Source organism: Leucoraja erinacea, unplaced genomic scaffold, assembly GCF_028641065.1.
Source record: "Leucoraja erinacea ecotype New England unplaced genomic scaffold, Leri_hhj_1 Leri_122S, whole genome shotgun sequence".
Taxonomy (NCBI): Eukaryota; Metazoa; Chordata; class Chondrichthyes; order Rajiformes; family Rajidae; genus Leucoraja; species Leucoraja erinaceus.
The window spans coordinates 87,060-112,500 of NW_026575484.1; the positions used below are offsets into that span (position 1 = coordinate 87,060).

At 49.0% G+C, this 25,441-nt stretch overlaps 1 protein-coding gene across 9 annotated transcripts in view; it reads right to left on the bottom strand.

The window, feature by feature from the left end:
• The window catches only part of LOC129715537 (misshapen-like kinase 1), a 230,204-nt gene that overhangs the window by 41,834 nt on the left and 162,929 nt on the right, over nucleotides 1–25,441 (bottom strand). For 2 of the 9 annotated variants that reach the window (XM_055665409.1, XM_055665406.1), the window contains exons 14-20: nucleotides 23,735–23,821; nucleotides 15,290–15,535; nucleotides 11,277–11,456; nucleotides 9,260–9,502; nucleotides 5,583–5,668; nucleotides 4,570–4,682; nucleotides 2,629–2,726 (exon numbers count right to left, since the gene is read on the bottom strand). In XM_055665409.1, coding sequence (XP_055521384.1) covers nucleotides 2,629–2,726; nucleotides 4,570–4,682; nucleotides 5,583–5,668; nucleotides 9,260–9,502; nucleotides 11,277–11,456; nucleotides 15,290–15,535; nucleotides 23,735–23,821 — 1,053 coding nt within the window. Of the gene's footprint in view, nucleotides 1–2,628; nucleotides 2,733–4,569; nucleotides 4,683–5,582; nucleotides 5,669–9,259; nucleotides 9,503–11,276; nucleotides 11,457–15,289; nucleotides 15,536–23,734; nucleotides 23,822–25,441 lie in introns of all 9 variants that reach the window. The other 7 variants (XM_055665407.1, XM_055665405.1, XM_055665413.1 and 4 more) reach the window with 4 other exon arrangements.

The following is a 25,441-nucleotide window of genomic DNA, read 5'->3' on the forward strand; positions in this document are numbered from 1 at the left end:
CAGGGACCAGTCTCACCCCCGGCCACTCCCTCCTCTCCCATCGGGCAAGAGGTACAGAAGTGTGAAAACGAACGCACGCACACCTCCAGATTCAGGGACAGTTTCTTCCCGGCTGTTATCAGGCAACTGAACCATCCTACCACAACCAGAGAGCGGTCCTGAACTACTATCTACCTCATTGGAGACCCTCGGACTATCTTTAATCTGACTTTACTGGCTTTACCTTGCACTAAACGTTATTCCCTTCATCCTGTATCTGTACACTGTGGGCGGCTCGATTGTAATCATGTATTGTCTTTCCGTTGACTGGTTAGCGTTAGCACGCAACAAAAGCTTTTCACTGTACCTCGGTACACGGGACAATACACTGAACCAAACTGAAAGAAGTGCAGCTTGTAGTGGCAGGTCCTGCACTGTAGGTGTCACCATCGAGCTGGAGCTAGACTGGCTACCATCGATCATTATTGGCCCACATGGCCTCAGAGGCCTGACTCTACTCCACTTTACCGAATGTACAAAGAGTGCATTTAACTTTGCACATCTTACCCGCCTGTGGGAAACTTGCTGCTTAAAGCGCAAGGGACTGTGCTCAGCCCCCTGCTGTACTCACTCTATACTCATGACTGCGTAGCCGGACATAGTGCCAACTCCATCATCAAGTTCGCCGACGACACCACTGTTATGGGACGAATCACTGTTGGTGATGAGTCAGAGTATAGAAGTGAGATCGACCGATTGACCAAATGGTGCCAGCACAACAACCTGCCCCTCAACACCAGCAAAACCAAGGATCTGATTGTGGACTTTGGAAGGGGTAGGATAGGGACCCACAATCCCGTTTATATCAACGGGACGATAGTGGAAAGGGTCAAGAACTTCAAATTCCTGGGCGTGCATATTTCCGAAGATCTTTTCCGGTCCCAGCACACTGATGCAATTATAAAGAAGGCACATCAGCGCCTCTACTTCCTGAGAAGATTACAGAGAGTCGGTTTGTTAAGGAGGACTCTCTCTAACTCCTACAGGTGCACAGTAGAGAGCATGCTGACCCGGTTGCATCGTGGCTTGGTTCGGCAACTTGAGCGTCCAGGAGTGGAAAAGACTACAGAAAGTTGTGACCACTGCCCAGTCCATCATCGGCTCTGACCACCCCACCATCGAAGGGATTTATCGCAGTCGCTGCTTCAAAAAGACTGCCAACATCATCAAGGACCCACACCATCCTGGCCACACACTCATCTCTCTGCTGCCATCAGGTAGAAGGTACAGGAGCCTGAAATCTGGTACATCCTGGTTGAGGAACAGCTTCTTCCCCCACAGCCATCAGGCTGTGAAACTCACCAACAAACAAACTCTGATCTGTAACAGCCTATTGCACTTTATCTGTTTATTTGTGTATATATATGGTCTCTGCTATATAGACACACTGATCTGTTCTGTATTTATGCTTACACTACTCTGTTGTGCTGCAGCAAGCAAGAATTTCATTGTCCTATCTGTGCCACATGACAATAAACTCTCTTGACTTGATTTGACTTGGCCCGCTGTCCTTCTGAAGCAGAAAACCAAACTGCTGGAGAAATGGGCGTGACGGAGGCGCGGAGGTAGAGTCGCTGCCTCACAGTGTACCAGACCCAGGTTCCATCCTGACTACGGGTGCTGTCTGTGCGGAGTTTGTACGCCCTCCCCGTGACCGTGCTTGTTTTCTCCAGATGCCCCACATTTTCCCCCCACACTCCAAAGATGTGCAGGTTAATTGGCTTCGGTAAATTGCCTCTGGTGTGCAGGAGAGAGCTACTATGAGCGGGTGATCGCTGGTCTGCGTGGACTTGATGGGCTGAAGGGCCTGTATCCCAAGCCTAACTAAACTCCCCATCTCACACCTTCTCTCCCTTTCATCTCTTGCTTTTGTCCAATTAATTCTCTTCTACAATTTTAATGCTCCGAGTTCAAAAAAACCCCGCAGATTTGTATACATCTGAAAAATATATCGGCTCTATTAAAAATAACAATTAAAAAAACTGGGTTATTTGTCTGTAGCGGTGACATCCCAACATGGGAAAGCAGGAAAGGATCTCTCTATCAGTCCATGGCTGTTTTTAAGTCAGTCAAATCAGTTTTCACAGCGCGGGGCCGGTCGACTACGGGGCTGCGGTGGCGGCGACCCGACTTCGGAGCCTTGGCCACGGGCCCAGTGGATGACAACATCGGGAGCTCGCAGGTCCCAGGTTGGTGACCGGTTCTCCGGAGCTCCCGCAACAACAGCTTCATCCGCCCTGGTTTGAACCCGCCCGTTCGCGGAGCTCGGATTCAGCCGCGGGATTTACCCGGCTGGGGGCACAACATCGCCTCAACGCAGAGGGAGAACAAGGAGGGAAGAGACAAGGACTTTAAGATTTTGCCTTCCATCACAGTGAGGAGGTGCCTGGTGAACTCACTGTGGTGGATGTTAAATCTGTGTTCTGTTATTTTATTCTATGCTATGACTGCAAGGATCGCTATTTTGTTCAGACTGAAAAATCTGACTGACAATAAAGGAGACTTTGACTCGGTGCACGTGACAACAAACTGAATAAATAAATAACCGATCTGTGACTTTAGCTTGCACTGGCGGCATTCCGTACTTACAGCAGGCCTGCCGGGTCGCGAGGTAGTCCGGATCTCCTCTGGCTTTCCCCGGTTCAAATCCTGCGAGAGGAGCGGCGACCCTTCGGGCTGGGAGGGTGCTGAGGCTTGGGAAGGGACAGGTAACAATTCACATCAAAGCACAGCAAAGCTCACCCCCTCACGCAATAATACCAGGCTGCACATCCAACTGAGCAGTATTTTTTCCTTTAGTTTAAAGATACAGTGCAGGAGCAGCCCCTCGACCCACCGATCCCCGCCCATTAACACTACCCTACACTAGGGACCATTTATACATCCATACCAAGTAAATTAGCCTACAAACCCGTACGTCTGTGGAGTGTGGGAGGAAAACAAAGCTCTTGGAGAAAACCCACGGGGAGAATGTACAAACTCGTTGTTACAGAAGAACGTTCCCAAAAGGAGTAAGAAATAACACCATTAATTGTGACTGTTAAATGCTTTTCTTGAGGAAATGCGATTCCTCCTAATGGATAAATCAGACCAATTCATAACGAGTTGGTCTCCATTCGTCGTTTTTTTGGAATCATATGGTGCAACACAATTGTAAAAAATAACTGTTTCAGGACTGGACGAGGGTTGGTCAAGATTATAAATAATGAAGAAGGGTTTCGGCCCGAAACGTTGCCTATTTCCTTCGCTCCATAGATGCTGCTGCACCCGCTGAGTTTCTCCAGCTTTTTTGTGTAACCTTATAAATAATGATCTCCTTTTCTTTTTTATTTTATTTTCTTTTCTCTTTATTTTCTCTCTCAACTTTCTTCATTTACTCGTTTTCTTTCTTCACACGCTATATATTTCACATCTTTCTATCCTTTACTATCTAACTTCTTTTTCTTATTCTCATCTTTATTCAATGTAACAAAAAAAAAAAAAAAAAAGAAGTTGTACATAAAATGTATTATGAAAATATATATTAGGCCCTTTGGTGCCATATGACTGTACTTACTTCTAATAAAATAAAATATTTAAAAAAAAATGCTTTTTCATTGCCTCTTTTCAAAAAGGTTGCAAATGGGCGTGCGGCACGGTGACGCAGCGGGTAGAGCTGCTGCCTTACAGCTCCAGATACCCGGGTCCGACCCTGACTACCGGCGACGATGACTTTGTCTGTACGGAGTTTGTACATTCTCCCCGTGACCTGCGTGGTCTTCAGTTTCCGCCCACACTCCAAAGACGTGCGGGTTTTGTAGGTTAATTGGCTTTGGTAAAGATGTATCAATGTTAAATTGTCTCTAGTGTGTGTGGGATAGTGTTAGTGTGCGGGGATCGCTGGTCGGTGCAGATTCGATGGGCCGAAGGGTCTGTTTCTGCGCTGTATCTCTAAACTAAAGCCGTGTGTTAATAATAAACCAACATAAATACGATGACAAGTGCCGCCTGGAGCTCACTGAGCCCACTGTCTCTGCCTCTTCCTTTCTTCTTCCCGCCCCCCCCCTCCCCTCACATCAGTCTGAAGAGAATGGTCTCGACACGAAACGTCGCCTATTTCCTTCTCTCCAGAGATGCTGCCTGTCCCGCTGAGTTACTCCAGCTTTTTGCGTCTATCTACGATTCTTATTCGGAGATATTTCCTTCGCTCCATAGATGCTGCTGCACCCGCTGAGTTTCTCCAGCATTTTTGTGTATCGTTCACCTTATTCCCTTTATTGTGTATCTGTACACTGTGGATGGTTCGATTGTTCATGTGATACGAGCAGAATTAGGCCATTCGGCCCATCACGTCTACTCCTCCATTCAATCATGGCTGATCTATCCTTCCCTCTCAACCCCTTTCTCCTGCCTTCTCCCCATAACCCCAACACCCTGAATACAATCATGCATAGTCTTTCCGCCGACTGGTTAGCACTCAACACAAGCTTTTCACTGTACTTCGGTACACATGACAATAAACTAAACAGGACTACAAGCCAGTGTACGTACTTGTGATTCTGTTGCGCTCCATTGAACCAGTGCCAAGTACTCGGTGGGGGCCGATCTGTGGAAGGCTCTCCGCTCTTTCCCAACCTGGCTCAATCCTACGCAGGTCCGGATTGCTGAAGCCAAATTAAATCATTCAGGTCAGTGATTAAATAATCCCACAGTTTGTGCAAAATGACTGAACGGTTCACGATCGTGATGGGCACGGAAAGTCATATAGGGTTTTGTTGAGTGGTGTGGGCTGAATCACCTGCAGCTCAACACCCACAAGACTAAGGAGTTAGTGGTGGACTTTAGGAGAGGAACACCCATGTACCCCTGTCTCCATCAGTGGTGTGGCCACACTCCGCTCCTTCAACATCTAGCAGTGAGATGCTGCATACATCGGTGGTGGCCAGCGCCATCTTCTTCGCTGCCGTGTGCCGGGGCAGCAGGGCGAAGGCCGCGGACGCAAAAAGAATCAACAAACTCGTCGGGAAGGCCGGCTCCGTCCTGGGGTCGGAGTTGGAGTTGGAGTCAGATTCACAGGAGGTCGGTCTCGGAGGGGAGATGCTCCTCAAAATGGTGGAGCGAGGGAAGCTCCTCAAAATGGCGGAGCGAGGGAAGCTCCTCAAAATGGCGGAGCGAGGGAAGCTCCTCAAAATGGCGGAGCGAGGGAAGCTCCTCAAAATGGCGGAGCGAGGGATGCTCCTCAAAATGGCGGAGCGAAGGACGCTCCTCAAAATGGCAGAGCATCCTGGACAATACAGCTCCGTGACACACTGGTCAACCTGAGGAGCACCTTCAGCAACAGACTGGTTCCCACCAAGATGCAGCACAGAACGGCATAAGAGATCCTTCTTCCCCGTGGCTATCAAAATGTCCAACTCCTCCCCCTTTGGTCGTGGGGTCACTGCGGGCTCGTTGGAAAACGGTGGGCTGTATCTGTATCTCCAACACTAAAACCCGTGCATACAAACGTTATGGAGAATACTGGAAGGGATACAACTGGCAGAGCATTGAGAGGTTGGCATTACCTTGCACGTGGTGCCTGCCCTGGGCGGTTTAACAAAACGCTGCTGCTATTCAGTGCTGTGGCTATGGAGGTCGTTCTTTGAGGAACCTGCAGCCAAAAACAAAAACACAGTTCAATGCAGTTTTCATGAACAAGACCACTCTGGGTTTACAGCAGTCAGGTCTTGTGTGGCTTTATCTTTCCCTGGAGGACAACCAAGCCTTGGGCCTTGCCCCACCTTTACTACAAGGGACATCCCCATCACTACTGATGTGGGGCCTGTATCTGAGGAAGGATGTGCCGGCACTGGAGAGGGTCAGGAGCAGGTTCACGAGAATGATCCCAGGATTCCCACAAGGGCTAACACATGACGGCACTGGGCCTGTACTCGCTGGAAGACAAAAAAGCTGGAGAAACTCAGCGGGTGCAGCAGCATCTATGGAGCGAAGGAAATAGACAACGTTTCGGGGGGCGAAACCCTTCTTCAGACGTTGCCTATTTCCTTCGTTCCATAGATGCTGCTGCACCCGCTGAGTTTCTCCAGCACTTTTGTCTACCTTCAATTTTCCAGCATCTGCAGTTCCTTCTTAAACACTGTTCTCGCTGGAGTTTAGAAGGATGAGGGGGCGGGGAGGGGGGAGGGACCTCATTGAGACTTATCAAGTAGTGAAAATCCTGGATAGAGTAGATGCGGAGAGGATGTTTCCACTAGTGGGAGAGTCAAGGACCAGATGTCATTGCCTCAGACGGTTCCTTTGGGAAGGAGATGAGGATGAATTTCTTTAGCCAGAGGGTGGTGAATCTGTGGAATTCATTGCCACAGACGGCTGTGGAGGCCACGTCAGTGGATATATTTACAGGAGAGATAGATAGATTCTTGACTAGTACGGGTGTCAGGGGTTATGGGGAGAAGCGAGTAAGGGTGGTGAGTGTCTGGAACGATTTACCAGAGGAGGTAGTTGAGGCAGGGACTATAGCAACAAATGAGAAACAATTCGACAGGGACATGGATAGGACAGTTTTAGAGGGATATGGGCCAAACGCAGGCAGGTGAGACTAGAGTAGATGATTTCTTCTTCCCGACCTGAAACGCCACGTATTTCTTCGCTCCATAGACGCTGCCTCACCCGCTGAGTTTCTCCAGCATTCTTGTCTACCTAGAGTAGATGGGATATGTTGGTCGGGTTGGCAAGGTGGGTTGAAGGGCCTGTTTCCATGCTGCCTAACTATAACTCTATATGCTTAATGTGACTGCTTTTGGAAATTGTGTGTATGGATACATTTTAAATATACTTGTACAGAACAATGGCCCTGTCCCACAATGCGAGTTTGTTCAAGAGTTCTCCCGAGTTTAAAAAAAAATCAAACTCGTGGTAAGCACGGAGAATGAACGTAGCGGGTACGTCGGAGCTCGGGGACGTCACTTAGCGACTCGTAACGCTAACGGCAGGTACGCGGGAAGACTCGCTAACGGCAGGTAAGCTCGGGGAAGACTAGTGAAGATTTTTCAACATGTTGAAAAATGTCCACGAGAGCCCCGAGTACCGACGAGCGGCCATTACCGTAAATCTCCGAGTTCGAATCAGGGCAAACTCGGGGAGAGCTCTTGGAATGAACTTGTACAGTGGAACAGGGCTTTAAGACTTCATCTCCAGGAACTAACTCAAAGAAGTTTACATGCAATCAATGACTAAACTACAGTAACTTAACTGGGTAAAATTACAGCTAATTTGCGACATTTATTGGTACAAAAGACAATGAGATGATCAGAGGTTTTTTTTGGTTGGTAGTTCAGATAGGGAAGGTACCAAAAACATGTCTGCTTCTCTGAAAGCCTGAAAAAGGGTCCTGATTCCAAACATTGTCCATCCATGGCCTCCAGAGATGCTGCCTGACCTGCCGAGTTACTCCAGCACTTTGCGTCTTTTATTTGTAAGTCATTCCCTGCGTCTGCTTCTCTCCTTTGTCCTTTAATAAACCATATTTATTTAACCCCATTCTCCTGCCTTCTCCCCATAATCCCTGACACCTGTACTAATCAAGAATCTATCTATCTCTGCCTGAAAAATATCCATTGGCAGCCACAGCCGTCTGTGGCAAAGAATTCCACAGATTCATCACCCTCTGACTGAAGAAATTCCTCCTGAAGAAGTCCTTTAATTCTGAGTGTTTGACCTGGTTCTGGGGTGGGAGATTGCAACCTTCATCTGTTTCGACGAATGCAATCAACCTGGACTGCACAATCAAATACGATCAAATAGAACAAGTTGTCCTACAACTTTAGGCTGTGCACGCCTGTGTTGCCTGGGTTTCAGCAACTAAGTTACAGAGAAAGGTTGAACAAGTTAGGGCTTTATTCTTTGGAGCGCAGAAGGTTAAGGGGGGACTTGATAGAGTTGACATGGAAAAGCTTTTCCCACTGAGAGTAGGGAAGATTCAAACAAGGGGACATGACTTGAGAATTAAGGGACTGAAGTTTAGGGGTAACATGAGGGGGAACTTCTTTACTCAGAGAGTGGTAGCTGTGTGGAATGAGCTTCCAGTGAAGGTGGTGGAGGCAGGTTCGTTTTTATCATTTAAAAATAAATTGGATAGTTATATGGATGGGAAGGGAATGGAGGGTTATGGTCTGAGCGCAGGTATATGGGACTATGGGAGATTATGTGGTCGGCACGGACTAGAAGGGTCGAGATGGCCTGTTTCCGTGCTCTAATTGTTATATGGTTATATTATATGGTTATACGCAAGAAGAAGACCTCTGGTGCTAGACTCTCTCACATGCTCTCCACGTCCACTCTATCCAGGCCTTTCACCATTCGGTAAGTTTCAATGAGGTACCCCCCCACATCCTTCTAAGCTACAGCGAGCACAGGTCCAGTGCCGTCAAGAGCTCATCATATATTAACCCTCTCATTCCTGGGAATCTTCTCGTAAACCTCTTCAACCCTCTCTAGCACCAGCCCATCCTTATATATATAACTGCAACGTCACCTCCCAACATCTACAATCTGTACTCAATATTCTGACTGATGAAGGACAAGCTACGTGACTGCGTGGGTTTTCTCCGAGATCTCCGAGACTAGGCTTGTATTCACTGGAGTTTAGAAGGATGAGGGGGGGGGTCTTATAGAGACATATCAAATTATAAAAGGACTGGACAAGCTAGATGTAGGACAAATGTTCCCAATGTTGGGTGGGTCCAGAACCAGGGGCCACACAAACAGTCTTAGAATAAAAGGGAGGCCATTTAAGACTGAGGTGAGAAAAAACCTTTTCACCCAGAGAGTTGTGAATTTGTGGAATTCCCTGCCACAGAGGGCAGTGGAGGCCAAGTCACTGGATGGGTTTAAGAGAGAGTTAGATAGAGCTCTAGTGGAGTCAAGGGGAGAAGGCAGGCATGGGTTATTGATAGGGGACGGTCAGCCATGATCACAATGAATGGCGGTGCTGGCTCGAAGGGCCGAATGGCCTTCTCCTGCATCTATTTTCTATGTTTCTCTGTTTCTATCTTCAGTTTCCTCCCACACTCCAAAGATCTACAGGTTTGTAGGTTAATTGGCTTGGTATAAGTGTAAATTGTCCCTAGTGTGTGTGCAGGGTGATGTTAGTGCGCGGGGACAGGGGGGTTGGCACGGGCTCGATGGGCAGAAGGGCCTGTTTCCAATGCTGTACCTCTAGACTAAACTAAACTACGGTTACCTTTGGCGGTGCTTCTTCTGCCATCTTCACCCACGGGCCCGAGTCGTCCCGGTTGGTGCGGGGGGGCAGCACGGGGGTCTCGGAGGTGGGGTCCGAGTTCTGGCGCAGCATCTCGCCGCGCTTCGCCGGCGCCGGCTCCTGGCTCGGGAAGGCGGCCACGTTCTTGGTCGGCTGGTCTTGGAGCGACTGAGACCTTGGAACCTGCACCGAGGGTTTCAGTGCAACTAGGTGCGCCACTTGAAACTGAAAATGCATTTAACAAGCAATTAGTCAGTTACATGGACAGGGCTGGCTGGGAGGGGTATGGGCCAAAACGCAGGGACTAGTGTCGATGGGACACGTTGGTCGGTGTGGGCAAGTTGGGCCTGTTTCAACACGCTGTATGACTGACTGCAACACACAACACCCCGACTACTGCACTCATACCCTGACTGATGAAGGCCAATGTTCCAAAAGGCGTTCTTGACTACCCTATCTACCTGTGACACCATCATCGCAAGGAATGATGTACCTGGACTCCAAGATCCCTCTGCTTTGTAACACTCCCCACAGCCCTGCCATTGATGCTGGAATCCAAACAAAAAAACAAAGTGCTGGAGGAACTCAGCGGGTCAGGCGGCATCTGCGGAAGGAAACGGATAGATGACATTTCGGTCGGGACCCTTCTTCAGAGTTTTATGAAAGAGGGCTTAAGAAGGAACTGCAGATGCTGGACAATCGAAGCTAGACAAAAGTGCTGGAGAAACTCAGCGGGTGCAGCAGCATCTATGGAGCGAAGGAAATAGGCAACGTTTCGGGCCGAAGCCCTTCTTCATACTGCTTGCCCCCCATTAATGACCCCTTTTCCCATCTCCAACGAACCCCCTCGCCGTAGCCCTCCAGTTTTAGAGCTTTTTTATCCAAAACTGCCTTCGCGACATCAACCTCCTCAACTTCTCCACTCCCCCGTCTCACTCCAATCTCTCCCCCCCCGAACGTACTGCCATCGACTCACTCCGCAACAACCCAGACTGGGTGATCAAACCCGCTGACAAGGAAGGTGCCGTGGTAGTCTGGCACGTCGATCTCTACAAGTCTGAGGCCGAAACGTTGCCTATTTCCTTCGCTCCATACATGCTGCTGCACCCGCTGAGTTTCCCCAGCACCTTTCTCTACCTTTTATGAAAGAGGTTCAGGAGCAGCATTAAAATGCCAGTCGAGTTGTCATTTTCTGTTAGTTTTCCGCAAGGAAACATCATCGCTCTCCGATATGAAATGCAAACAATTTGACATGCACGGTCGGATTAGGGACCTGGTTACTGAGTTTACAACCCTAATGTGTAACCTGCTTCAATGATATTGGGAAGGAAGGATTGTTTAAGGAAGAACTGCAGATGCTGGAAAAATCGAAGGTAGACAAAAAATGCTGGAGAAACTCAGTCTGACCCGAAACGTCACCTATTCCTTCGCTCCATAGGTGCTGCCTCACCCGCTGAGTTTCTCCAGCATTTTTGTCTACCGTGGGTAGGAAGGAATGGCAGCTGCTGGGTTTAAACTGCAGACACAAAATGCTGGGGTAACAGGCAGCATCTCTGGAGAGAGGGAATGGGTGAAGTCTCAATAAACAATAGACGCAGGAGTAGGCCATTTGGCCCTTCGAGCCAGCACCGCCATTCAATGTGATCATCCCCAATCAGTACCCCGTTCCTGCCTTCTCCCCCATATCCCCTGACTCCGCTATTTTTAAGAGCCCTATCTAGCTCTCTCTTGAAAGCAAGAGAGAGCTAGATAGGTCGAGAGGTTTCGGGTCGAGAGTGTGAGTCTGATGAAGGGTCTCGACCCGAAACGTCACCCATTCCTTCTGTCCAGAGATGCTGCCTGTCCCGCTGAGTTCCCCCAGCATCTTGCATCCATCTGCAATGGTGTTACGGATGGAGCAGAGGAGGGAGAGTCTGTGGCCGTACAATTATCCAGAGCTAGTGGTTGTCCACCCGCCCAGAGGGACTCTGGAAGCAGCCGCTCACTGGCACGCACCCACCTTTGACTGGGCTCCCTGCGGCTCCACGGGACGATGCATGGGCGGCGTCTGAGAAGCTTGGGTGGAATTGTTTGGGACCGATTCAGAGAGGGACTGCAGCGACGGGTCGGATATGGTGGTCCCCATCTTCGGCTTCGCAGCAGGGGAGTTCTGCCGGTTCATTTTGGAGCGTTCCTCCACCTTCACAGACAGAGCAAGTGGGTTTAGGTTCATCGTTGAAGGAATACGTTTATTGGCCAAGTATTCACATACAAGGAATTTGCCATGGTGCTCCGCCCGGCAAGTGACAACATGACATACAGTGACAATACGATAGAACTTTATTTATCCCAGGAGGGAAAATCTTCTTCTTGCGTGTGGCCTAAAGTTGTAGGACAACTTGCTGTATTTGATTGTGCACGCCAGCCAGGTCGATTGCATTCGTCGAAACAGGGCGGACCACATGAAGGTTGCAATCTTCCCACCCCAGGAGGGAAAGTTTGCAATCTCACACCCCAACAGTCATAAAAACACACAAAAAAAGGGGAATTAAAGTGGAAAGGCTTGGGGGATGTGCAAAGATTGGGAAGTTGGGGGGGGGGAGTCAGTCTCAGTCTATCCCACGACAGAAGAGGGAGGAGTCGTACAGTTTGATAGCCACAGGGAAGAAGGATCTCCTGTGGCGTTCTGTGCTGCATCTTGGTGGATGTGCTTGCGCCGAGGTAGAGAGAAAAGCTTTCGCTTCACCTGCTATCCAGTCAAATCAGACAATCCAGTCAAAGTCACCACACGTTGTCGCCATTTAGTCCAAATGTTAAGGCAATGTGATATAACTCAGACAACGAATACCACCAAGACAAACACAAGTACCACAGGCACAGCAAAGAGAAAACATATCAGAAGGAAGAATATTTTGTTCAGATTTAGTTCCGTTTTTGAGACACAGGTCCTTTGGCCCACCGCGTCCATGCCGACCAGCGATCCCCGCACACTATCCTACACACACTAGGGACAAGTCACAATTACACCAAGACAATTAACCTACAAACCTGCGCGTCTTTGGAGTGTGGGAGGAAGCCGGAGATCTCGGAGAAAACCCGCGCAGTCATGGGGTGGAACGTACAAACTCCGTACAGACGTGGTCAGGGTCGAACCTGGCGCTGTCAGGCAGCAACTCTACCGCTGTGCCACCAGGTGACTTTATAAGAGACAGGCGATTGGATCGGATGGCAGTCGATTCGCCTCTGGGGCCAGCAGGCAAAGAGATGCCACACTCCAACACCATTTTATCAAATGTCAAGGCACTCAAGCCATATGATCTTAATCAAGATCTCCAGTGGTTTTTATGGATTGGATAGCTACGTAATCTCGATTGACAATTTGGTTTGGATAAAACAGACTGTGCTGAATGGTGTCACGATTCCTGATTTCTCATTCACCCAGAGGCAAATACGTCATGTAAGAGATGACAAACGCTCAATGCTAAATTGTGAAGGGCAGCAATAGGGAATGGATATGATCACACAACCGCTGATAAACTATGTGGAGGAAGGAACTGCAGATGCTGATTTAAACCGTAGACGCAAAAAGCTGGAGTAACTCAGCGGGACAGGCAGCTGCTCTGGAGAGAAGGACGTTTCGGGTCGAGACCCTTCTTCAGACTGAGAATCAGGGGAGAGGGAAATGAGAGATACAGACAGTGAGATATAGAACAAGTGAATGAAAGATTTGCAAAAAAGTAACAATGATAAAGGAAACAGGTCACAGTTAGTGTATTGTGGTTAGATTATTATGAATGGATATTTAAGGTCAGGATAGTTAGATTATTATGAATGGATATTTACGTCAGGATAGTTAGATTATTATGAATGGATATTTAAGGTCACGATGGTTAAATTATTATGAATGGATATTTACGTCAGGATGTTTCGACAAGTTGGCTAAAGGTGAAACTGCATCACACAGCCACAGTTAAACAATTCCAGGCACAATGTGAAAGATGCCGTTTTCCTGCCTCGTAGACAATATAGCCAGAGCTTTAAGGCCGGCCAACTAATTCTTTGACATAAGATGGACACAAAGTGCTGGAGTTTAGAAGGGCGAAGGGGGGTGGGGACCTGATTGAAACTTACTGAATAGTGAAAGGCCTGGATAGAGTGGATGTGGATAGCGTGGATGTGGAGACGATGTTTCCACTAGTGGGAGAGTCTAGGACCAGAGGTCACAGCCTCAGAATTAAAGGACGTTCCTTTAGGAAGGAGATGAGATTTTTTTAGTCAGAGGGCGGTGAATCTGTGGAATTCTTTGCCACAGAAGGCTGTGGAGGCCAAGTCAATGGATATTTTTATGGCAGAGATAGACAGATTCTTGATTAGTGCAGGTGTCAGGGGTTATGGGGAGAAGGCAGGAGAGTGGAGTTAGGAGGGAGAGATAGATCAGCCATGATTGAATGGCGGAGTGGGACTTGATGGGCCGAATGGCCTAATTCTTCTCCTATCACTTTTAAACTTATGAGGATCAGGAACTTAACGGATCAGCATCTCTGAAGGACAGGTGATGTTTCTGATAGATCTGGAGAGGTGAGAGAAGGCTCTAGTGGTCTACTTTTCCACTGCAAAGTCAATGCTATTCTTGGAAGCAAAGGTTCAAACCAACAAGAGACACCAGTCTGAATAAGGGTCCCAACTCAACACGTTAAATGTTCATTTTCTCCAGAGATGCTGCCTGACTCGCTGAGTCACTCCATCACTGTGTGTCTACCTTTGGTACAAACCAGCATCTGCAGTTCCTTTTTCAATACATTTAATTCTCTGACGTCTTGTTCATATATTTTAACCCGAGGGGCTGAGAAAGAAACACTCAATTTGGCAGAGCTTTACTGATCTTTAATCTTTTAATAGTGGCCTTAAGCGAGCAAAGACCTTGTGTCTGTATCAATCTGCAACCGTGAAAATTATTTACAGTGACTTTAAAAAGAAATGTATTCACAGGATGTCGGCGGTGATCAAGGCTGACATTTCTGTCTATGTCTAATTTACCTTGAACTAATTTGCCTAGTGGGTGGCACAGTGGCTCAGCGCTAGAGTTGTTGCCTTAAACCCTGTCCCATGGTGCGAGTTCATTCCAAGAGCTCTACCGAGTTTTAAAAAAATCAAACTCATGGGAAGCACCGAGAATGAACGTAGCGGGTACGTCGGAGCTCGGGGACGTCTCTTAGCGGCTCGTAACGCTAACGGCAGGTACTCGGGGAGACTCGCTAATGGCAGGTAAGCGCGGGAAGACACATGAAGATTTTTCAACGCGTTGCAAAATGTCCACGAGAGCCCCGAGTACCGACGAGCGGCCATTACCGTAAATCTCCGAGTTCGAATCAGGGCAAACTCGGGAGAACTCTTGGAATGAATTCGTACCGTGGGACAGGGCTTTTACATCACCAGAGACCCAGGTACGATCCTGACTACGGGTGCTGTCTGTGCGGAGTTTGCACGTTCTCCCCGTGACCGCGGGAGCTCTGGCTTCCTCCCACACTCCAAAGACGTACAGGTTTGTAGGTTAATCAGCGTGATATAGTTGTTAGTTGGCATGTAGGATATAGTGGAGGGTGGGGATCGCTGGTCGGTGCAGACTCGGTGGGCCAAAGTGCCTCTTTCCTCACTGTATCTCTGAACTAAAAAAAAATGACTGACTTACCACGCAATTTCAGACGGCAGTTAAGATCAACCAATGTCAGACCAGATAAGGACAATAGACAATAGACAATAGGTGTAGGATTAGGCCATTCGGCCCTTCAAGCCAGCACCGCCATGCAATGTGATCATGGCTGATCATCCCCAATCAGTACCCCGTTCCTGCCTTCGCCCCATATGGAAAGGAATGGGTGACGTTTCGGATTGAGACCCTGTCTATTGTCTATTAAACATAATAAGCTGGAGTAACTGAGCGGGTCAGGAGGAGTTTCATGTCGAGACCCTTCTTCAGATGGACACATACACGGTGGCCCGTGGTGTGGTGTGGTGTGGAGTTGTACACATTACCTCCTTTGCCCATGCGGGCTTGTCGGTAGGATTCACATTCTTGTTGTAGTAATAGAGCTGCTTCTTCTCTTGCGGCTGTTGCTGCTGCTGTTGCTGCTGCTGTTGTTGTTGTTGTTGCTGCTGTTTCTGCAGCTGCTGCTGCTGTTGTTGCTGCTGCAGGGACATCAGGAACGCGTGCTCCTGCTGCAGCTGCCTCTGGAGCCGCTCGGACTGCCGCTGCTCCTCCAGCTGCTTCCTCTTGTACTCCTGCAGCAAAGTAGACAGGGGGGGGAGACGCGGTGAGAACGGCGGCCATCGCGCACCACCGTCGCTGCACACGGGAACCCGCCAACTCATGCCACGCCAACGCAAATATGCCTGGTCCGCTACAGCAACTAACATTCACATCCCTCCCCTCACAACAGCACTAACATGAACGCCAACATCTGTCCCGTCAGCGTCACTAGCAGCGTGCACTATTGCTTTTACTTTAAACTCATAGCAAGTCAACCTAAGGATGCAGATATTCCAGCAGCAGCCCATTCAAAAAATAAAACAAGTCCATGTGCGTTAACAGCAGGGCGATTTCACACGTGCTTTGTTTCCTCTCGTGGGAGAGTCTAGAACCGGAGGGCACAGCCTCAGAATAAAAGGACGTACCTTTACAATGGAGACGAGGTGGAATTTCTTTAGCTGGACTGAGGGTGGCTTAAGGGCCTGTCCCACTGTACGAGGTAATTCAAGAGTTCTCTCTAGTTTCCCCTGATTCGAACTCGGAGAATTACGGTAATAGCCACTCGTCGGTACTCGGGGACTCTCGTGGGTATTTTTCAACATGTTGAAAAAACTTCACGAGCTCACCGCGTTTCCCGAGTACCTGCCGTTAGCATTACGAGCCGCTAAGAGACACCCCGAGCTCCGACGTACCTCCTATGTACTTACCACAAGTTTGATTTTTTTTTAAACTCGGGAGAGCTCTTGGGTAAACTCTTAAAGGGCCTGTCCCACTTTACGAGTTTACACAAGAGCTCTCCCGAGTTTAAAAAAAACCAAACTCGTGATAAATACGTAGATTGTACGTAGCGGGTCCGTCGGAGCTCGGGACGTTTCTTAGCGTCTCGTAACGCTAACGGCAGGTACTCGGGAAACGCAGTAAGCTCGTGAAGGTTTTTCAACATGTTGAAAAATGTCCACGAGAGCCCCGAGTACCTACGAGCGGCTATTACCGCTATTCTCCGAGTTCGACAATCACGAGAAAATCAGGAGAAGTCTTGAATTACCGCGTACAGTGGTACATGCCCCTTAGTTTAGATAGCCACAAAAAGCTGGAATAACTCAGCGGGACGGGCAGCATCTCTGGGGAGAAGGAATGGGTGACGTTCCGGGTCAAGACCCTTCTTCAGACCCTTAGCCCCTTAGTTTAAGGACATAGAGTGGAAACAGGCCCATCGACAATCCCTGTACACTAGCACTATCCTAAACGCTAGGAACAATTGATAATTTATACCAAAGCCATTTAACCTCCAAGCCTGCACGTCTTTGGAGTTTGGGCATGCGTGTTAATGGCAAGGCAATAGCACACTTGCCTTGTTTCCAGTTGTGGTAGAGTCTGGGACTAGAGGGCGCAGTCTCAGAATAAAAGGACGTACATTTAGAATGGCGGAGTGGAGGGATTTCTTTTGCCAGAGGGTGGTGAATGTGGAATTCGTTGCCACAGACGGCGGTGGAGGCCAAGATCAAGGGGTATTTTTAAATCGGAGATGCTTGATTAGGGAGGGTGCCAAAGGTTGCGGGGAGAGAATGGGGTTGAGGAGGGGAAAATAGATCAGCCGTGATTGAATGGCAGAGTGGACACGAAGGGCTGAATGACCTAACTCTGCCTCATCTACACCAGTCTCCCACACTGCTCCAACATGCCCCATCTACACCAGTCTCCCACACACACTGCTCCCAACATGCCCCATCTACACCAGTCTCCCACACAGCCCAACATGCCCCATCTACACCAGTCTCCCACACAGCCCCAACATGCCCCACACTACACCCCCATCTACACCACTCTCCCCCACACAGCACCCACCCACACACCCATGCCCCATCTACACCAGTCTCCCACTGCCCCAACATGCCCCAACTACACCAGTCTCCCACACAGCCCAACATGCCCCATCTACACCAGTCTCCACACTGCCCCAACATGCCCCATCTACACTAGTCCCACCCCGACCAACATGCCCCATCTCCACTAGTCCCACCGCGACCAACATGCCCCATCTACACTAGTCCCACCCCGACCAACATGCCCCATCTACACTAGTCCCACCTCGCCCAACATGCCCCATCTACACCAGTCTACACACAGTGCCCCATCTACACCAGTCTCCCACAGCCCCCATCTACACCACACCACTCCCACAACATGCCCATCTACATGCCCCATCTGCCCCATCTACCAGTCTCCCACACACCCAACACTGCCCCCATCCACATGCCCCATCTACCCACACAGCCCAACAACATGCCCCATCTACACCAGTCTCCACTGCCCACATACACTGCCCCAACATGCCCCACACAGCCCAACATCCCCATATCTCCCACACAGCCCAACATGCCCCATCTACACCAGTCCCACCCCGATCAATATGCCCCATCTACACCAGTCTCACACACAGCCCAACATCCCCATCTACACCAGTCTGCCCCATCTACACCAGCCCAACATGCCCCATCTACACCAGTCTCCCACACCATGCCCATCTACACCACTCTCCACAGCCCAACATGCCCCATCTACATGTCCCCATCTACACACCAGTCTCCCACACACAACATGCCCAACATGCCCATGCCCCATCTCTCCCACACCAGTCTCACACACACAGCCCAACATGCCCCATCTACACCAGTCTCCCATCTCTACACCAGTCTCCCACACAGCCCCAACATGCCCCATCTACACCAGTCTCCCACACCATCAACACCAGTCTCTCCCCATCCACACAGCCCAACATGCCCCATCTACACCACTCCCACACAGCCCACACAGCCCAACATGCCCCATCTACACCAGTCTCCCACACAGCCCAACATGCCCCATCTACACCACTCCCACACAGCCCAACATGCCCCATCTACACCAGTCTCCCACTGCCCCATCTCTACACCAGTCTCCCACACAGCCGACACATTTGCTTTCCATTCATCGCACTTAAAGGCAAACATCTGTTCCTCCTCCACAGGCACCACTGCGTAGCTGAGAGGGTGTCCATCCTACCTCTGTGCCGCTGTCAGTTCTATTCTATAAATAACACCTCTCACAGCAGTGGAGCAACCCAGGCTTTCAGTTGCCATAGTGTCAAAGACCGGGCACTTAACACACGGAACAGCAAATAGAGGGTTTTGAGCGATTGGATTTTATGCCATTAGGGAAGGAGAACTTGTCGTTTAGACTTTGGTGTTTACTTTTGGCTTTAGAGATAAGGCGTGGAAACAGGCCCTTCGGCCCCACTTGCCCACGCCGACCAAAATGCCCGATCTACACTAGTCGCACTTGCCCGCATTTGGCCCTCGAAACCTATCCTTTAGACCTGGGAGGTACAGAGGCCCTTCAGCCCAACAAGCCCATGCTGACCAGTCTACACGTACCACCTACCCGCGTTTGGCTGGTATCCCACTAAACCTGTCTTTTAGACTTTAGAGATACAGCACAGAGAAAGGCAACTTGTCCACACCGAACAACATGCCCCATCTACACTAGACCCACCTGGCCCTCCAAACCTACCCTTTAGACTTTAGATTTTACAGATACAGCACGGAAACAGGCCCTTTGGCCCACCGCGTCTGCTCTGACCTAGATCATCCCGTACACTAGAACCACCCTACACACGAGGGACAAATTACAATTTTTACAGAAGCCAATAACCTAACATTTGTTTGTGGGATGAAACCCGGGCGCCCGGAGAAAACCCACGCAGGTCACGGGGAGAACGTACAAACTCCGTGCAGACGGCACCCGTGGTCAGGATCGAACCCGGGTCTCTGGCGCTGTGGGGCAGCAACTCTACCGCGCTCACAGAAATGGTGTGTGGTGCAGCTCTTTTTTAAATACAGAGGAGGAGGGGAAACAGATTCAAGGATGACTTTCCTAATAGAATTGGATAAGCAGTGGAAGGGGAGGGGGTGGGGGAGGTAAATATTGGCGCTCCAGGGAAAGGGCGAGAGGAATGAGTGCTTTTCAAAGAGCCGGCTGATGTGATTCCACAGCTCTGTCCACGCACAGTAATGGGAGAGGCGCATACAAGCCAGCAGATAAGACAGGTTATAATTGGCAATAACTTCATTGCTTCTATCTCTCATGTGGAAGATAATTGAAGCGACGAAATAATTAAATAATGCGACTGAAATCATTGATGGTGACCGTGAAACATGTTGACTACTGTAAAAACCCACTTCGTTTACAGGTTGTACAGGGCCCTAGTGAGACCACACCTGGAGTATTGTGTGCAGTTTTGGTCCCCTAATTTGAGGAAGGACATTCTTGCTATTGAGGGAGCCCAGCGTAGGTTTACAAGGTTAATTCCCGGGATGGCGGGACTGTCATACGCTGAGAGAATGGAGCGGCTGGGCTTGTACACTCTGGAGTTTAGAAGGATGAGAGGGCATCTTATTGAAACATATAAGATTGTTAAGGGTTTGGACACGCTAGAGGCAGGAAACATGTTCCCGATGTTGGGGGAGTCCAGAACCAGGGGCCACACAGTTTAAGAATAAGGGGTAAGCCATTTAGAACGGAGACAAGGAAACACTTTTTCTCACAGTTGTGAGTCTGTGGAATTCTCCGCCTCAGAGGGCGGTGGAGGCCGGTTCTCTGGATACTTTCAAGAAAGAGTTAGATAGAGCTGTTAGGGTTAAGGGATATGGAGAGAAGGCAGGAACGGGGTACTGTTGTGGATGATCAACCATGATCACATCGAAGGGCCGAATGGCCTACTACTGCACCTATTATCTATTGTCTATTTTCATACAAAATCAGTACCCCGTTCCTGCTTTCTCCCCATATCCATTGATTCAGATAGCCGCAAGAGCTAAATCAAACTCTCTCTTGAAAACATCAAGTGGATTGGCCTCCACGGCCTTCTGTGGCAGAGAATTCCACGGGCACAGATTGTGGATCGAAGGGCCCGTTCCTGTGCTATTTTAAAACGTAGGATAAGATTTAAATGGGGGGGGAGAACCACCACCAGAGGTTTGAGTTCTTTCCTTTCGCTGAATCGTTCTGTCATTGTAAACCAGTAATTCCCCCGAAGTATTAATTTCACAATCTTTCAGCTCAGCGTCTCGAGTTCTTGAGATAGACACTAAATGCTGGAGTAACTCGGTGGGACAGGCAGCATCTCTGGAGCGAAGGAATGGGTGACGTTTCTGGCCGGGACCCTTCTGCTCAACTTGGTGCGGTCATCTACTCCGGACAGAGAATTACCGCGGTCAAACACACAAAATATCCCCAGGTGAAGCATTCCGAGTGCAAACGCTCACGATCTCAGGAAACAAAAACAACGCATATCCATTGCAAATACTGCATGCACTAGTGGAACTCCAGAATGAATATAGATCGCAAAGCTGGCACATACATGCGTGATCTAAATTCAGACCAGAGTTAGAGTGAATCTAGTTCCCCTTCGAGGCAGATCTTTTCCCCCTCATCTGTGGATAATTCTTCCCCTTCTGCAGTCTTGCATTTACCACCCATCTCAAATTGACCGATTCAAAATGGCCGACAAGCAATCTGCTCAATGTCCAGATCCGTTCCCTCCCTTCACGTCCCAGGGGCAACTCAAGGCTCACATTTGTAGTAGAAGCCAGGTCTCTTGCCCAGGGGAATGAAGCCACGCTAATGGGGCTGTCCCACTGTACAAGTTCATACAAGAGTTCTCCCGAGTTTCCCCGGATTCGAACTCGGAGAATTACGGTAATGGCCGCTTGTAGGTACTCGGGGCTCTCGTGGACATTTTTCACACTGTACGAGCTCATTCAAGAGTTCTCCCGAGTTTCCCCGGATTCGAACTCGGAGATTTACGGTAATAGCCGCTCGTAGGTACTCGGGGCTCTCGAATCTTCCCGAGCTTACCGCGTTTCCCGAGTACCTGCCGTTAGCATTACGAGCCGCTAAGAGACGCCCCGATCTCTGACGCACCAGCTCCATACATTCTAGGTGCTTACCACGAGTCTGATTTTTTTTTTAAACTCGGGAGAGCTCTTGAATTAGCTCGTACAGTGGGAACAGCCCTTTAAACCTGCGAATAACTCTTGTCACTGCCGCTAAGGGGGCCAAATGTTGACGTCAGATTCACTCCAAAACCAAGTTCATCCTACTAGATGCAATCCATGCCTTAAAGCAAATTGGTTGCCGATAACTTAACAAATAGAGAAAAGAAAACAATGAGTTCAAGAGCATCGATCACTAGGACAATCTGCAAAAGGATATACACGTGAACACGCTCTCGAACGCACGCTCACACACAAGGTAAGACATTGAAGGACTGGTCTTCTAGTGAGATGGAAATGGATTGAAGGGGTCATTCAATATTTGTTTGACAAGAGTAGGGAGAGTAATCCTGGGGCGGGCAGAGCAGAAGTGGGGGGTGGCGTGGGGAAACAATGTCCAAACCTGTGTACCTTGCCAGTTTAGCATGTCGACAAAAGGACCTAACAATAGAAAAATAAAAATAAAAAAATCATTCTTACACACGAGCAAGAGAGGACATAACGAGCCCACAGATAAAGTTTATGCTGCAGCGACCACACTCATTTCAGGGCACTGGAGTGTTAAAGAAGGAACAGCAGATGCTGGAAAAACCGAAGGTAGACAAAAATGCTGGAGACACTCAGAGGGTGAGGCAGCATCTATGGAGCGAAGTTGGTGACGTTTCGGGTCGAGACCCGTACAAAAATGCTGGAGAAACTCAGCGGGTGAGGCAGCATCTATGGACAATAGACAATAGGTGCAGGAGTAGGCTATTCGGCCCTTCGAGCCAGCATCGCCATTCAATGTAATTATGGCTGATCATCCCCAATCAGTACCCCGTTCCTGCCTTCTCCCCATATCCCCTGATTCCGCTATTTTTAAGAGCCCTATCTAGCTCTCTCTTTAAAGCATCCAGAGAACCTGCCTCCACTGTACTCTGAGGCAGAGAATTCCAAAGACTCACAACTCTCTGTGAGAAAAGGTGTTTCCTCGTCTCCGTTCTATATGGCTTACCTTTATTTTTAAACTGTGGTTCTGGACTCCCCCAACATCGGGAACATGTTTCCTGCCTCTAGCGTGTCCAAACCCTTAACAATCTTATATGTTCCAAGAGTCTCGACCTGAAACATCACCTATTCCTTCGCTCCATAGATGCTGCCTCACCCGCTGAGTTTCTCCAGCATATTTGTCTACCCTCAGGGCCACTGGAAGGTAAGAAATGGCATCTCAGTCACTTTATGCTTCCCCCAACTAAGCCAACAGAGGCTCTCCTCCTCAGTGCTGTGCTTTCTCCTCCGAGATATTTTAGCTTTAAAAACTTTATTGCTTATAGAAAATAGGTGCAGGAGTAGGCCATTCGGCCCTTCGAGGCTGCACCGCCATTCAATATGATCATGGCTGATCTTCCAACTCATTATCCTGTACCTGCCTTCTCTCCATACCTCCTGATCCCTTTAGCCACAAGGGCCACATCTAACTCCCTCTTAAATATAGCCAATGAACTGTGGCCTCAACTACCCTCTGAGGACATTGTGCAGAATTCCAGAGATTCACCACTGTGGATATCTCATGCTGTGATGTATCCAAAGATGCATGTTACACTTGGACATTGAAAATCTCACAGCAGCTAAAGATCCCACACTCATCTCAGATTCTGGACAAATATAGTTCAGTTTAGTTTAGTTTAGAGATACAGCGCAGAAACAGACCCTTCGGCCCTTCGGGTCCGTACCGACCAGCGATCCCCGCACACTAACACTATCCTACACACTAGGAATAATTTATAATTTCACCAAAGCCAACTGACCTACAAAGCTGTGTGTCTTTGGCGTGTGGGGGGGGGAAACCGGTGAAAACCCACACGATCACCGGGAGAGCATGCAAACTCTGCACAGTCAGCATCCGCAGCCAGGATGGAACCCGGGTCACTGGCGCTGCGAGGCAGCAACACTACCGCTGCTCCACCGCGCCGCCCCTTTTAGGTTTGAAATACTTGAATAACTTTGAAGGGGGTGGGGGGGGGGGGGGTCAGGGGGGGAGAGAGGGGTGTTCTCGGATGGAGCGTGAAGGAATCAAAGAAAAACACCCTGGTTACTCCTGTGAAAATGTTGCATGACCTCATGGTAGGGATGGGAGCAGACAGCTTGGGAGGGGAGGGGGGGGGGGGGGGGGGAGGATGAGATATGGAAGGATGAGGGCTTGCAGCCTGCACCATTTACCAGAAGCAGAGCCTGTTCTTGCAGTAGCTGCTGCTGAAGGATCTCTAACTGTCTCTGCTCCTCCTCTAATTGGTGCCTTATGTACTCCTGGGGACAGAGAAGGCAAAATGATTCACGGAAGCAGACAAAGAAAGGTTACAATCAAAGATCCTCTAGCGGAGCAAGATCGACCACTCGACGAAAAAGACGTAGTACGGTCATGGGCAGATTGACGGGTGATTTTCGGCCCCATTTCCGTAACCGGCTTCCGTCTCCGCACCAAAGATCACATCACCGCGGAGCAAAGATAACTAGTGCGGAGACGGAAGCCGGTTACGGAAACATCCTCGTAAAAATAAAAGTTCTTTGGTAAAAACCTTCTCCTCATTTTCAGAATTATAATTTATTTACACAAACTGTTCCCCCGCATTGTTGATTACACTGCGAGTCGGGTCGGGTCGGGTACTGAAATGGATGAAAAAAAAGGCCCTCGTTCCACTCCATTATGTACTACACGTCAGCCCATTGCATTTAGAAGGAGTGGTCTATCTTGCTCCACTATAGGATCTTTGGTTACAATCAAGAGAGAAAATCCCTAGCCATCGACACAAATTTGTTAAAACTCTTTGAAGTAAAATTTCCGGGGGGGGGGGGGGAGATTGGCACACGCACGATGGAACTGCAGATGGTGGTTTAAACCGAAGGAAGACACAAAAAAAACTGGTGTAACTCAGCGGGTCAGGCAGCATATCTGGAGAGAAGGAATAGGTGACGTTTCGGGACTCTTCTGAAGAAGGATCTCGGGACGAAACGTCACCTATTCCTTTTCTCCGGAGATGCGGCCTGACTCGCAGTTACTCCAGTTTTTTGTGTATGTCTTCAGAGAAATTAGTATCCTGTCTGGAGAAACTCAGCGGGTGAGGCAGCATCTATGGGGCGAAGAAAATACATAGCATCGTGTGTAATCAGTTATAACCATTTTTAACCGCTATACGGGAAATGAGTAAGGGATGGAAGTAAGATGTGGGACAACGATGTGTGTAAATTAATTTGAGGCACATTGTGTAAATTTTTACCCATGAGATTCGAGCTGATTCCTGCAGTGATCAGGAAAGGCTTGATTCTTCATCAAACAGTGGGGCATCGCAGAACTCCATGTGTTGCTGCCTCAAGGCAATTTAAAAGGACTGAAAAACTATCCAGGGAACACATGCAGAAGGTTTGGGAACAGCTTCTACCCACCAACCAACAGGGTATTTGAACACCACCATGGTGGAGCTGCTGCCTCACAGCACCAGAGACCGGGTTTGATCCTTACTCCAGCTGCTGCCTGTACTGAGTTTGTACGTTCTCTCTGTGACCGCATGGGTTTTCTCCAGCAGTCCAAAGGCGTACAGGTTTCCAGGTTCATTGGCTTTGGTAAAATTGTAAATGATCCCAAGTGCGTAGGATAGACAATAGACAATAGGTGCCATTCGGCCCTTCGAGCATTCAATGTGATCTTGGTTGATCATCCCCAATCAGTACCCCGTTCCTGCCTTCTCCCCATATCCCCTGACTCCGCTATCTTTAAGAGCCCTATCTAGCTCTCTCTTGAGCATCCAGAGAACCTGCCTCCACTGCCCTCTGAGGTAGAGAATTCCACAGACTCACAACTCTCTCTCTCTCTCTCTCCCTGTTCTTGGTTTCTTCGTCCTCCAAAATATTCCAAATGGAATTTAAACTGGA